The sequence below is a fragment of the Eptesicus fuscus genome, chromosome 18, assembly GCF_027574615.1.
Source record: "Eptesicus fuscus isolate TK198812 chromosome 18, DD_ASM_mEF_20220401, whole genome shotgun sequence".
In the NCBI taxonomy this organism is placed as follows: Eukaryota; Metazoa; Chordata; class Mammalia; order Chiroptera; family Vespertilionidae; genus Eptesicus; species Eptesicus fuscus.
This window is the reverse complement of record NC_072490.1, coordinates 35,461,955-35,477,264: the sequence shown is the minus strand read 5'-3', so window position 1 is coordinate 35,477,264 and position 15,310 is coordinate 35,461,955. Positions and strand designations below refer to the sequence as shown.

Genomic DNA, 15,310 nt, shown 5'->3' with positions numbered 1-15,310 from the left:
AAGACTTAGCCTAAAGGAAACATGATATGTAACATACTCTTAAATAACTAAAAACAACAACACATAATACATTGTATTTACATGTGCAGCGAGAGCAGTGGTTCTCAAAGAGGGACCCCTGAAGGAGCATTACCCAGGGACTTGCTAGAAATACAAATTCTTGGGCCCCACCCCAGACCTACTAAAATCAGCTGTCGGGAGTGGGCCCAATAGTCTATTTTAACAAGCCCTCCAGAGGATTGCACACTAAAGTTTGAAACCCACTGAAACAGAGAGGATAATAAAACAAATGTAGTGAAATGTGAAAATTGGTAAATCCGGGGAGAAGGTATTTGGGATTTCTGTACTATTATTGAAATTTTTCTGTAAGTTTGCAATTGTTACAAAATAAAAATTAACAATAACAACAAAAAGATTACCCCGGGGTAATTTATGTACAGATGTGGAAAGGAAGAGACTGTGGAGGTAAGGAGGCAAATCACTGGATTTTTACACAGGAAGTAAAGGGATTCAGAACTAAGGTTGCTGCAGCTCCAGTGTAGAATGAGGAGTGATGTTTGTACAGTCTTCAAACAAATCTTCTTGTAGAAAATATGGACACCAAACCTACTAACCTGAATAGGAGAGTCCAGCAATCATTATAAAGAGGTCTTCTTCAGAAAAGCTTTCAGGAAGCATGAGGAAAGCAGCAGTCACAGCACTCTTCAGATTTTTATCTAGGGCTGCCCTAAGAGCGACATTCTCATTCATTGCTATGATTTTCACCTGAAAAAAGCAGAACATTCAGAAGAAAAATTCCAGAAGAGTATTGCTCAAGATAAAGGATTACACATGCAATGGAACTGTCCCAAACTTAGCCCTGAAGATCTTGGAATATTAGGCCAGTTGACACAAAATAATTATTATTCTAATAAGCAATCCCCGAATCTCTTGTTTTGTGCCACCCAAAATAAATATTTCTCTTAAATGGGTTTTGAAAACAGAAGTCAGTAGAAATGAAATAAATGTCCTTTGGAAAATTTAACTTTTATAATCTCATTGTTCTTCACTTACTAGTAATTTTATGGTAGACAAAGGCAAAATTTTACTTCTTTATTTAGAACTCAACTCTTCTGTTACCCATACATAACCTGAGTAGTTCATGCTCTATTTCAAACTGATTTTGACTAAGGAAAAAGAAAAAAAAAAGGCTACTATAAAAAGAGCATGCGTTTTGAGTATAGGTAAGGCCTCAAGTCCAGGTATTTATTAGCTGTGGGCAAATTACTTAACTTCTCATTTATAAAATGGTGATTATAGACATGCATCAAAGAATTGTTACAAAGATCGAGTGAGATAATAAATGTAAACGGCCTAATGTACTAGTGAATGCCTTGATTAATAAAATAAAATTTTCTTCTGAATACATAGCAAAAGCTACTATCTTTGACTTTCCCCAAATTCATGAAAATATAAATTGCTCTAGTCTATTCTGAGAATCTAGGTTTTAAAGACTGCACTGAAGTTAAGAGAATGTGTTCAAGTCTCAGTTCTATCTCTTACTAGCTCTGTGACTATGGGTGTAATTCCTTAAAACGGGGTTAATAACAGAATCATGCGCATAAGGTTGTTGGGAAGATTAAATGAGATATTACATACGAACCCTTAGCTGAAGCGAGCTTCCTTAAGTGTTTCTTGGTGCATACTGCAAGAGGTTCTCACGGTTAGCAAGCATCAGAATCACTTAAAGGGCTCTTTAAAACATATTAGGCCCGTCCACCAGAGCTTCTCATTCAGTCGGCCTGGAGGAGGCCTAAAAATGTATATTTCTAATAAGTTCCCAGGTAATGTTGGTACTGCTGGTCCAGGAACCACATTTTGAGAACCACTGCTCTAAGGTATATACTTAAAAGTAGGATTGCCAAATTGCTCTTTGGAGTAGTTGTACCAATTTATACTCCTGCCACAATTTTTTAAAAACCATCATGCTCCTTCTGACTGATTTTCAAATAAGGAAAGGGTCTAGAAGTCCACATATCTCAAATGTGTGCTGGCAGCAAACTTTCCTCCTATTCTAGAAAACGGGGCTTAAGTTGCCTTTTATTTGTTGAATAGAGATAATTTCTGACAAAATGAAGATGGTCATAAAAGACACATACATATAAGAAACTCCAAATTAAAATTTTATTAGACAGCAAGGAAAGAGACTGATGTATATCTCAAAGTATAGTATATTTTTAAAAATTAATCATAAAAAGCAGTATCATAAAACGTAACTATTTTACAAATCAGGCTTAAAAACCTAACTTCTATCTTTTGCTATTTTTTTCTAAGGGAATATTAATAACATAAAAACCTCTTATATGCTAGGTAAGCCACTCTATTCAATATTACCTCCTCCCTTGTAATTACAAGGACTTAATGTCCCTTAATTAAGCCTTTCGGCACTTGGGTGAGTTGAATATTATTGCAATCCTCTGCAGAAAAGTAAAGCCAAGGAGCAGCCCAGCAGCAGGACTTGCCCAAGGTTGCATAATGAGTTGATGGCAAAATCAGGGTAACACCCTTATGCTTGGCAAATCCAACTCTAAATATTTTGAATTATTCTCATGCATTCAGTTAGGGATCTGCTCTGGTTAATTTCTTTTCTTTAAAGATTATTAAAACAAATGTTAAGGTCCTATTACTAACTCCTATGTTTATGTCTTGAATAACTTTCCTAAACTTTTTATCCCATATAGAATCATGGATGTAGGAAGGTAACCTCCTCATCTTACTCCTGGGGAGACTGAGGCCCAGGGGATTAGAAGATTTCTCCATGAGAAGTAGTGGCACACAAATGAGGATCCCTGATTCATTCAGAGCTCTTTCCAAAACTCTGTAAAGCCTCACTTCCAAATTCTTATTCTTCTTCCTCATTTACCAGGTCCTGCTCAATAATGCTTCACCCTATCTTTTTCTGGTAGCTTTTACAGAGACTCCATGAAAACAGAAGCTATTTTGAGATGCTAACAAATCAAAGTTGCAAAGAAAAGAGTAAGTTTGAGGAAATTATTCTATTTAACGTGATACCACTTATTCTCTACGAAAGTTGTTCTACTTAGGTATAAAAAAGCAGTCTGGTTGCTATTTAAGGTTAAGAGAGTGTAAATAAAAGCATCCTTACTCAAAGGAAAAATGTCAATTCAGAAGACTCTGCTACTGTGCTGATCTGGTTCTCCAGTGTAAGGTGAACTAGGAACTTGTCTCAGCAGCACTGTTATTTGTTGTTCAGAGTGAAAAGCCAGTGAACTCTTGGGACACTGCCAGAGAGGCCTGGGAAAAAAAGAAAGCCCTCAGATTTGTGAATAGCTGTTTGTATCTTACTGGAATGCCCGCATCTGAACCGCATAGATAGCATTAGCACTACTGCCAAGAAGAAAATCTTTACTGGAGAGAGGAAGGGGCAACACTTGAAGGGACTTTCAAAAGCCCAACTCGAGAGATTTGTGAGCACCTTTCATGATAGAAAAAAAGGGAAAGTCACAAGTAGTCTCCTCTATAATACAGTCACATGGAGACAGTACTTGAATTGCAAACAGTGAAGTTATAGTCACAAAGAACACAGCCCTATCCAGTGTTCAAATACCCAACCATTAACCAAATGAGCCTTCCCATGGAAGTTTTCCATTCCAAATGGCCAGAAAGGTGAAATTTTCTAAATGGTTACTGCCTGAGGACCAAAAAGAAACACTGAACATTTGAGCTGGATGAAACCTTATTAATTACCTGTTGGACTACTGACTCTTCCAAAATTAGAGTGGGGTGCTTTTAAAAAAAATTCCTTTGGCATACACAGAGAAGAAACTTAGTTGTCTTTTAAATAAGTAAATGAATGGCTCAAACTTTGCATTTTAAAGGCTAGAGGCCCAAAGGTTTGCTCACAGCTGGGCAGAGCCAAGGCTAGTGAGCCAGGTTTTCCATCTTCAGTGAGGGATCGTTTATACTTCTGGGATTTTTCTATCCACAAAAAGTAAGTCAATTGCTACAATATGATAATGATTGCAAAATTGTGAAAATACTAAAAACCACTGAATTGCATATTTTATTTAATATTTATTTATTTCAGAGAGGAAGAGAGAGGGAGAGAGAAACATCAATAATGAGGGAGAATCATTGATCAGCCGCCTCCTGCACAACAACCACCAGGGATCAAGCCCAGAGCCTGCAACAGGGGGCTCTGACCAGGAATCCTTCTGGCAACCATTCAGTGCACGGGGACGTGTCCAACCAACTGAACCACACTGGCCACGGAAGGAAATGTCCATTTTTTAAAGAAAGGTACTCCTTTATATTTCTTTTTTTTTTATTAATAAAACTAGAGGCCCGATGCACGAAATTTGTGCATGGGGGTGTTGTCTCTCAGTCCAGCCTGCACCCTCTCCAATCTGGGACCCCTCGGGGGGAATGGACCTAAGCCAGAAGTTGGACATCCCTCTCACAATCCGGGACTGCTGGCTCCCAACTGCTCGCCTGCCTGCCTGCCTGCCTGATTGCCCTAACCGCTTCTGCCTGCCAGCCTGATTGCCCCCTAACCACTTCCCTGCTGGCCTGATCATCCCTAACTGCCCTCCCCTGCAGGCCTGGCCCCCCCCCTCAACTGCCCTCTCCTGCAGGCCCAGTCACCCCCAACTGCCCACCCCTGCCAGCTTGATCGCCCCCAACTGCCCTCCCCTGCTGGCCCAATCACCCCCAACTGCCCTCCCCTGCTGGCCTGTTTGCCCCCAACTGGCCTACCTTGCCGGCCTTCTTGTGACGACATGGGGGTGGCCATCTAGTGACGACATGGGCGTGACCATCTTGTGACCACATGGGGGAGGCCATCTTGTGTGAGGGCATGATGGTCAATTTGCATATTACCTCTTTATTATATAGGATTTATTTTTTAGAGTTTAAATTCACAGCAAAATTAGATGGGAAGTAACCTGGCCAGTGTGGCTCAGCAGTTGAGCATCGACCCAGGAACCAAAAGGTTGCTCATTCAATTACCAGTTAGGGCACATGCCCAAATTTCTAGCTCTATCCCCAATAGGGGCCGTGCAGGAGGCAGCCGATTGACAATGGTCCTCTCTCATCGATGTTTCTATCTCTCTATCACTCTCCCTTCCTCTCTCTCTCTCAAAAAAAAAATCAATAAAAAACATATTTTAAAAATATAAATGGAAATTACAGTGAGTACCTATAACCCCTGTATATTTCAAACACTTAAATTGCCAGTGATTGAGAAATTCTATTCTAGTTGCAATACCGAAGATAATTTTAGAGCTTTAGACATGTAATTTAATGTAACTCCTTCTTTTAAAACACATAAAAACAAAGAATTCACACTCATATTCTCACAATTCTTTCCTAAGACATTTACCTATTCTTTTTACTAAAATACTACCAACTCTTTCTTTCCATCAGATCTGTTCATTTGATTAATATTTGCTGCCACCTAGAGGTAAAAATAGTTTGTTTAAAGACAGTCATCTTGAGAATGGTTAACAGGGATTTCCACTAGAAATTAAGAGCAGGAGTTGGTGGAAGAGTTAATTCACCCACTTATGATTTTTGATTTTTTTTAATCATGTGTTATGGCCAACACTTTCAAATGATTTTTAAAGATATCCTGATTTTCTTTTGCTAGAAGCTTAATAAGCCTGAGGTATAGTCATTGTTATCAATAACATTTTCTTCTCCAAGTTAGCTGAGAAATGCCATTTTGCATGATATAAATGTAGCTGCTACTATTTGTCTTGAATTTTTGTTTTTATATTACCAGGATATATGACATTTAGATAAAAATCTGAGGTCATTTCCAGTCAGTGGTTACATTCTGAGATTTCATGGCATTTTTTAGCTTTCTAATAATGTCAATTAAAAAAAATATATATATATATATATTTGCTAGCTGGTTTGGCTCAGAGAACAGAGCAAAGGGCTGCGGACTGAAAGGTCCCAGGTTTGATTCCAGTCAAGGGCACAGGCCTGGGTTGTGGGCTCAATCCCCGGTTGGGGGCGCGTGCAGGAGGCAACCAATCAATGAATCTCTCTCATCATTGATGTTTCTCTCTCTCTCCTTCCTCTCTGAAATCAATAAAAATATAAAAAAAATAATATAAAAATATATATGTATATTTTTTATTGATTTCAGAGAGAAAGAGAAAGGGAGAGAGAGATAGAAATATCAATGATGAGAGAGAATAATTGATTAGCTGCATCCTGCACGCCCCCTACCAGGGATTGAGCCCACAACCCGGCTATGTGCTATGACCAGGAATCAAACTATGACCTCCTGGTTCACAGGTCGACGCTCAACCACTGAGCCTCATCCGTAGGGCCCTAATGCCTTTTTTTTTTTTTAATTGAAATATTCCAAGCACAAAACACAGTACAGAGAATAACAATTTCACATTCATTATCTCATTTTATCTAAAAATAACTCTGAGATGGGCAAGAACAAAGGGAAATGAAAAATTTTTCCTGGGTGTCTACTAAATGCCAGGAATTTTAGATCTAGGCATTTCTCAAATGTCTTTTGAGGTCAGTGTGATCAGTCTTATCCATAGATGATGATGTTTCAAGGCTCAGAGGGATACAGGCACTGGTACAGGGTCACATAGCTGAAAATATCAGAGTTGCGACCCAACAGATGTGTCTAATTCTAAAATGTCTGGTTCTTTTCTAGTATTACTATTCTGCTTCCACTTTTCAACACCTTCTTGAAGTAGGCAGGGCAAATATTGTTGTCCCCATTCTACAGATAAATTATTAGAGGTTCAGAAAGATAAAACAAGTTGCCCAAGTTCACATAAACACCTAACAAGTGGCAGGAATGAATAAGACACAAGCTTTTCATTCCACATTCATTTTTCTTCCTGTCAAGCTACATATTTTGTAAATTAAAAAACCTGGAAAGAAAATTAATATTTATAAATTTGCAACATTTATTTGCCTAATTATGTGCTTTACTAGTTAGCTAGACTAGAAATGAGAAATTCATCTACGTAGATATGAAATTATTTTGGTAAGCCTATTGTTTCTGAACTTTACAAATGTTTTTACTGAAAATTTACATAGAGTCAAGTATACAAGTCTAACAGATACAGCTTGACAAATTTTTACATATGGATATATCAATGAACTATTGCCTTTATCAAAGTTTCTGAAAATTTTAATGAGCTACACCCTTAAATTTTTTTTTATACATGGACTTTTATTTATTTTCCTTTTTATTGAATTTATTGGTGTGACACTGATTTTAAAAATTATATAGGTTTTAGGTGCACAATTCCACAAACATCATTTAAATTTTAAACCCAGATGCTAGGCCAGAGAATCTTGACCGCCCATGTATATCAACAGAGATTTTTATGACACAACCAAGTAAGCCAAGATTGTATAAATCTCTCTCTGAATTTTTGCCATAATTGACAAAAGGAGAAGCAGAATAGTCACTCTTATGGGAGACATTTAACAACAATCCATGTACTGTCTTTTAGGGCCTGAGACCCTCTGACAGCACAAAGAAAAATTTTGTTGCTGTGAGATTGGCACCTGTGATTATGTCACCTAGTGCTCAAACTATGAAAAGACCTTTTCTCAGAAAATAGACTATATATCTGCACGAAAGGAGAAACATGACATTTGCAAATACAAGTCAAAAGTTCAAGTCCTCTCCACTTTTTTCCTGTTTCGTTTATTTTCTGTTTCTATTGAAGCCCAGGGAGACACTACCCTCTACAGCCTCCTCTAACAGTATCCCCAATTAAGGAAGGACACTACGACAATATCTCACCATTGGCCTGAGGGAGATAATAAAGGGGATTAGAATCCATTCCCCTCAGCAGAACTACTTGGTTCATTCATTTCTTCAACAAATATTTGCTGAATGATTACTATGTGCTAGGCATTGTCCCAGGCACTGCTGGGATATATCAGTGGACAAACAATGCCCCATGACACATTCGAGAAGATAAGGTGAAGCACTGGGCATTTCTTCTACCATCCTCTCCAGCCCAAAAGGACTAACTTTGAGCCTGATCCATCCAGACAATTGAAGAATCTTCAGAGAGAGAGGGCAGGAGTAGTGTGGATAATATCTAGATATTGTTTGGCAATGAATTCTTAGAGAGGAAAGGGATTCTGAAACTTGTTTCTATTTCCTGGAGTTCCATCTCATTGCAATCAAAGATCAAAGTAAGGTCAGGTTCAGAGAGGAGAGGTCTCCCTAACTGTGGCAGCCAATAAAACACTCACTGGTTTTTGGAGTCGTCCAGCAATGTATAAGTTATTCCAGTTGAGGAGATCTTCAATCAAAATACTAGTGCTAATAACCCCATATTTGATAAGCTGGAAAAGAAAAGAAATGGACATGAAAAGAAGCAAAGGACCATATTGTTGTTTATGCAAATGCAAAATATAAAGAAATACATTTCTGCCCAGAGTAGTACCTTGATTTCCAAAGCCACTCAAAATGCCTACTTTGTGAAAACACCCATCTCTACCAAAAATTTTCGCAAAGGATACGTTTCCAAGACTGATTTGTCCCCTCAGGTATATGAGATGACATGACCACTATTTTAACTCAGACTCTTGTGATGTTAAAAGGCAGAATGGCTCTTAGAGGCTATCTAGTACTGGTCCTCAATGAACTGGAAATAAAAAATTGGTCCTTCAGCACAGACAGTTTGAGCAGCTATAATATATTTCATGCTTCTCCCTTGAGAAATAAGAAACCTGAGGCTCAGAGAGGATAAATGACCAGCCCAAGGTGGCACCAGTAGCAGCAGAGACAAAACTAGGTCCCTGAATCTTAAGTCTGGGCTTCCAATGTGCATTTTACCACAAAGTACAAGAAATTTTGTTTATAATTACAAGTTTTTACTGACATCCTTTACATGGTAAGTTTCTCTTTCACTATGGACTATTCTAAACACTTGTATAATTACAAAGCAACATCTAAATATAATACATCTCTATCAGTGCTGAACATGGAATTATGGTCAAGCTCATGCCACAGTAATTTGCACAAACTCTGAATGCAGTTGTTCCAGGTTACAAAACCCCATTTGTTTCAACAAATATCTCTGGCCTCATTCTGCTGAACTTCAGTATCCCAATGGCCTTCTCAGGCTACAAATATCTAAGAAGTAGCTAAAGAATTTTAATTAAAAAGTACAATCCCTTTGGCATATAATTATGCCCAAATATTTGGTTACTGGAGCTTTTAATATTGCTTGAAACTACTAATTAGAGATAGGCTCAGCATAATATTCATTATGGGCAAAGAACAAAGCTACGTGCTTGGCATAACTAAAGTGCACATGGAAGGCTGTGCTGAATAACCTTCCCTCCACTCTAGCCACAGTCTTGTGAGAAGCCTTCTTGCTGAAGGCATGCAAAAGCTGGGAGGTAATAGAAACACCACTGGCCTGGAAGTCAGGGGCCTGTCACTGCCTCGTTGCCTGAGCTTATGGAAGTTATTTTCTCTATGAACTTTGTGGTTTTTTTTTTCATCTGAAAAGTGCAGGTGGAGCAGGATTGGCCCTCAACCAAAAAGGTAAATTCAGGGCCCAAAGGTTATGCAGACATCACCAGTAATCACAGCACTCCTTCCTGCCGAGTTCAGATAGGTCTTCAAAATCCTGCCCAGTCAAGTACTCACCCTCCTGGCCTTCAAAGTGTGGCCCACTGACCAATAACATCAGCATCACCTGGGAGCGTGACAAAATCACAGAATCTCAGGCTCCATTCCAGACCAAACTGAATCAGAATCTGCATTCAACAAGATCTTTAGGTGACTGCACATCAAAGTATGACTGCTCTAAGCAATCGGCAGCACTGAGCAGAGTTGGCACAGCTGGTGGGACCCGTATGTCATCCTTAGCCCAGCTTACCTCTAGGAGGTTGGATTTAGTACCCGGTGGTCTTCTTAAGTTGGAATCCTGCCTAGTTCTTGGCAGCCCTCCTAGACATTGGGCTTCTTCATCTGAAAGACAGTCCAGCAGGGTTCCTGCTGCCAGACAACCCTCTGCCGGGATCCGGGCATCTTACCTGCTCTCCAACAATTCATCATCAAGTGCCACCCACCTGCTGGCACCAAGAGGTTCCTACTACTTGGCATGCTCCTAAATACCTATAATATCCTCTTCACTTCCAGATTCTTCCTGGAAGAATGTCAGTCCTTCCATATAGATAAGATTAGTTTCCACTCTGGTCCTTAATGGGCCACTGACTAAACCATTGGTTCTCCAAGTGTGTTTTCCAGACCAGCAGGAAGCTTGTTAGCGAGTAAATCTTTTGCCCTAACCGGTTTGGCTCAGTGGATAGAGCATCAGCCTGTGGACTGAAGGGTCCCAGGTTCGATTCCAGTCAAGGGCAGGTACCTTGGTTGCGGGCACATCCCCAGTAGGGGGTGTGCAGGAGGCAGCTGAATCGATGTTTCTCTCTCATCGATGTTTCTAACTCTCTATCCCTTTCCTTTCCTCTCTATAAAAAATCAATAAAATATATTTTAAAAAAAAGAGAGTAAATCTTTAAAGTACTCATCACAAGAAAAAAAAATTGTAACTATGTGTGGGTATGAATACTAACTAAACTTATGGTGATCATTTCATAATATATACATATATCCGTGTTGTACACCTAAAATTAATACAATATTATATGACAATTATATCTCAATTTACAAAAAAAAAGTAAAGCCTCAAACCCTACCCCAGACTTACTGAATCAGAAACTCTGGGGTGGGGCCTAGCAATCTGTGTCTCACAGGCACTCTAGGAAATTTCAGTGCACATTAAAATATGAGAACCACTTAGTCAAAGGCAAAACATAAAGCCAGTCATTAAGCCAGTCACATTTGACCACCTTCATCTAGCAAGAGCTTGAATATTTCCTGAGGGCAAGAACATACATATTTAGCTAGTATTCTAACAACAAAGGTTAATAATAACCCAAGAGAAGACAAAGGCCGAAGTCACTTACCCTATTGTCACACATGATCAATGGATTGTAGTAAACTCCAGCGCCATAGTTATTCTGGATAGTGGTGATGATCTTGGGCCCCAAAACTTTTAGGAAAGAGTAATGGCTCCGATTTTTCTTTAGGTTCTTTGAATGCCATGCAACAGGGTCATCTACTGTGAACACAAAGTCCAGCATGGCTTTCTGGGAGGTGAAGAAAAGAGAATGATTTTAATTTCAATTCCTAGAAAGGCACCCAGATAACAGTGGACAGTTCTAAAGTTTTACGCCATTATGACTAATAAAAGACCTGGGATTTTCAAGAGAAATTTAAGCAAGTCTCTGGAACCAATCTGAGCTTTGTTTTCATCAATACACATAACAACAATGCTTATTTAACATGTACTGTCATACCAACACTCTTCTAAACACTTTACATATTATATATATATAATACATATTATATATGTGTGTATATATGTATATATAATATATATACAGTAACTCATTTTATTCTCAAAACAAATCATACAAGGTAGGCACTGTTACTATCCCAAGTTTTTGGAAGAAAACCACAAGGCACAGACTAAGTTCCTTGCCCAAGGACACATAGCTGGCGAGCAGCAGATATAACCTGGTTCCACAGCCTGTGTGCTGAACCACTATTCTACCCTGCCTTTCATATAAATGCTGCTGGCTATGCTCCACTTTTCTTCCAGGTGAAATAACCCATGGATAAGCTCTGTACAGTATTATGTAAAGGGAAATGTTAATTTAACTCTTGCCCATTTGCCAACCACTCACTGAGGACCTACAGTGAGCTCTCATAGATCACGAGGTAGCAGTAAAGAGGTCAAAGTCTACTGAGGAAACACACAAATCATCAGTAAATGGATTTGACAGAAGAATGCAAAATGTACTAATTTCACTCAAAATTGGGTCAACAGGAAGGAGAAAACTTCCTATACAATTACATTTTTCAAGACTGATAATCTGAGTCTTAAAGAACGTGCAAGGGTTAAAAGCAGGCCTGGTGGAAGTATGAGGAAAAGCACAGGGAAAGGGTCTCCTGTTGGAGGAAAACACTCTGTGGACATGAGAACTGGGCATGATCTGTGTGCTGCATTTACTAGTAGTTTGCTATGGCTGGAGTAGAAGGCAGGCAGGGGAGTGGTGGGAGATGAGACAAGACAGGGAGGCTGGATGCCATAGTAAGAAATTTTCCTGCAGAAGAGCTCCCTGGAGGGAGGAGAAAATAAAGGCTGGGAAACCACATTGGAGGCCAACTGCAAGATTCCAGGTGAGGAAAGAAGACACTAAGGCAATGAAGGGTATAGAGACTTAGCTGTTGGAATCTGCAAAGACCTATTAACCTGCAGGAAATGAAAGTGCGGGAAAGCAAAGGAAGGACCTTTTCTTGGAGGGAATTCCACCTCTGCTCAAAGGAAAATTTTCATGGAAAAATGAAGAGGTGGCTACAGAATCAGGAGGCTAAGGCCAGCTCTGGGTTTCCCATAATGTGACCCACAAAAAAACCGGATACTTAAGATTTCAGGTTAACATGTTTTTTAAAATTGTATAATTATGTTATTTTTTTAAAAAAAATAACTAGTCTATAATAACCTATAATTTATACACTTATAATCTGTAATTTCTCATATGCTGTCAGTTTAAAAAAAAAGTATTACTTAAAAACTGTTATAGCCTTGGCTCCTGTGGCTCAGCTGGTTGGAGCATCGTCCCATACACCAAAAGGTTGCAGGATTCCAAGTCAGGGCACATACCTAGGTTACAGGTTCGATCCCCAGTCTGGGGTGTTCAGGAGGCAAATAATTGAGGTTTCTCTCTCTCTCTCTCCCCCTTCTTCTCTCTATAAAATCAATAAACATATCCTCCAGTGAGGATTAAACCAACAACAAAAATTAGTATAGGTAGGAAACAGCAAATCCCAGCAACAACATAGATGGCCAGACAGATTACAGCCAGGTATCCAAATCCGCACACTTTGATTTCCTTAGTTTATTGAAGATGACAATGAACTGTTGGGCTGTGTTAAGAACTACAGCAAACAGAAACACAGATCAGAACAACGGCACACACAGAAAACAACTCTATTTGGACATTTGTTCCTTTTACATTAGTTCAGCAAAAGCTCTAAAGCCCAGATAGAAAACTCTGTTTAAATGAAAAATATGTGCCTGTCCCTCTTCTGCTGTCTCGAATCTTGTCTCCACCTTGGAGACAAGCAAACTTTATTTTCAGAGGAAAATCTGCAGTCACAAGGAAAACCTGTACCCTCACTGCTGTTGTGCTCAGCCAACGCCGCAGGGCAATAATGCCAAATCCTAACTAGTTTTGGTAAGTGTCCTGAGCATGGGTAAACACACTGGTCACCCACTAACTTTTGCTTTAGTTGGCTTCCCTGCACCTGTCCTGGCCCTTACAACCAGTCCCTCAGCTTCCTGAAGTCAGGAAGATCACGTTGTATTTTCTCCTACAGCTATAGAGATGTCCCTCTCAAGCTTGGCTGCGCATTAGCATCACCGGGGAAGGCTTTGAAATTCTTGAAGCCCAGGCCTCCCCTTCTCCCCCGCCTCAATTACATCAGAATCTCCGCTGATGGAACCCGGGCATGAGGGTTGTTGTTGTTTTTTTTTAAGCTTCTCAGGGAACTCCAGGTGCAGCCAAGGTTCAGGACAGGGAGCGAGCACCTGGCAAATATTTCTTTTCTGCCATCTTGCCTCTGCATCAGCTTTTTCCTCCACATTAATTGCATCTCCTGCTCTAGACGGAAGTGGACTCGCTACCTGTCCTAAAAACTCAGCTCAGCCCTAACCGGTTTGGCTCAGTGGATAGAGCATCGGCCTGCGGACTCAAGGGTCCCAGGTTCGATTCTGGTCAAGGGCATGTACCTTGGTTGCGGGCACATCCCCAGTAGGGGAGTGTGCAGGAGGCAGCTGATCAATGTTCTCTCTCATCGATATTTCTAGCTCTCTATCCCTCTCCCTTCCTCTCTGTAAAAAGTCAATAAAATAAAATAAAATAAAAACTCAGCTCAGACTAGGAGCACTTTCATACGAAGTTTGTCCTCTGTTGGTTGAGATGGGCAGTGCGCGGAGCAGACAGGCAGCTCTAGGGCTCTGGGTGGGGATGAAAGGCGAAAGGGAAAGTCGTGCGAACCGGCCGACTCCCGGCGTGGGGCCGGCTCCGGGCCGGGCTCACCTTCTGGTTTGCACTGGGCCCCGCCTGGCGGTACACCCCAGAGCCATAGGCGAAAGCCAGGCTCAGCTCCTCGGGGAAGTGAGACAGGATCTTGCGGAAGGCCACCCCCGAGCTCTGCAGCGCCTGCAGCGCCATGGGCCGAGGCTGGGGCACGGGCCCTTGGCGGAGCAGGGCAGAGGGCAGCGGGGCGGGGAACGAACACCCGGCAGGGGGGGTTAAGGGTGGGGAGATGAAAGACGGCGACCGGCCTGAGCGCGGGAATTCTGGAGCCGGAGACACGAGCAGGAGGGACCAGCAAGCAGCAGGGGTGCCGGTCGCACCGGCCAGCGGCCAAGCCCAGCCACGCCTCCGGCACGCACACGCGCTCTAAGGGCGCAAGAGAAGGCGCCCGCCCGCGTGTGAGGGCGCAGGGGTTTGCGGAGACCCCTGGTGGCCGGAGGAGCTCACTGCAGGCTGGGGGACAGTGTTGTTGGCTAATGGAACCGCTTTTTTGCTCTCGCCTCAAACCACATTTTAATAAATGACTATAAAAATCGTGCGTGTGTATGGCAGAGGATTTTTTTTGACGACGTGAATTTTCACATAACAAAAGTGTACACGTTACCACGTAGAATTCAGTGGCATTTAGTGCCTTCATCATGTTGTGCAACCATTATCTGTAGCCAACAACAAAAGTGTAGATTTTCAAAGTTTGGGAAAACACAAATAAAGTTAAAACCATGTCCAATCCAGAGACTATCACTGTTAATATGTGGCTGTGATTTCTTCCCATTAAAGCCCTTTTCAAGTCCAATGATGGGTATGAAAGTGCTCCATAAATGGTAAAGGACTACACCTATGTCCTCTCATATTTGTATTGAATATTAAGGGTGGAGAAGAGACTCTGCCCCTTTGCCTTGGGGTGAAAGGCATCTTGCTGTTGTATGGGCAGCTACATTAATCTCACAAAAAGGTGCATTAAGTGTTTCCTGTGAATAAACATGACCCCAGGTGAAAGCTCACCTCTTTGTGTAACTAGAGAAACTTGCTTAGGATCACAGGGCCATTCAGGATGTAGTTTGACTTCCAGGACAGAGACTTTTCAAATACTCTTCTTTTTCCTGCGTACACTGCCTCTCAA

The 15,310-nt window shown here is 40.9% G+C and overlaps 1 protein-coding gene across 4 annotated transcripts in view; it reads right to left on the bottom strand.

Annotated features, from left to right (window-relative positions):
• The window catches only part of TAMM41 (TAM41 mitochondrial translocator assembly and maintenance homolog), a 45,472-nt gene extending 30,943 nt beyond the window's left edge, over positions 1–14,529 (bottom strand). For 2 of the 4 annotated variants that reach the window (XM_008152107.3, XM_008152115.3), the window contains exons 1-4: positions 14,191–14,529; positions 10,990–11,172; positions 8,260–8,352; positions 615–765 (exon numbers count right to left, since the gene is read on the bottom strand). In XM_008152107.3, coding sequence (XP_008150329.1) covers positions 615–765; positions 8,260–8,352; positions 10,990–11,172; positions 14,191–14,325 — 562 coding nt within the window. In that variant the 5' untranslated portion in view covers positions 14,326–14,529. Of the gene's footprint in view, positions 1–614; positions 766–1,642; positions 1,654–3,145; positions 3,246–8,259; positions 8,353–10,989; positions 11,173–14,190 lie in introns of those variants that run through there. The other 2 variants (XM_054729675.1, XM_054729676.1) reach the window with 2 other exon arrangements.
• Positions 14,530–15,310: the final 781 nt, after the last annotated feature.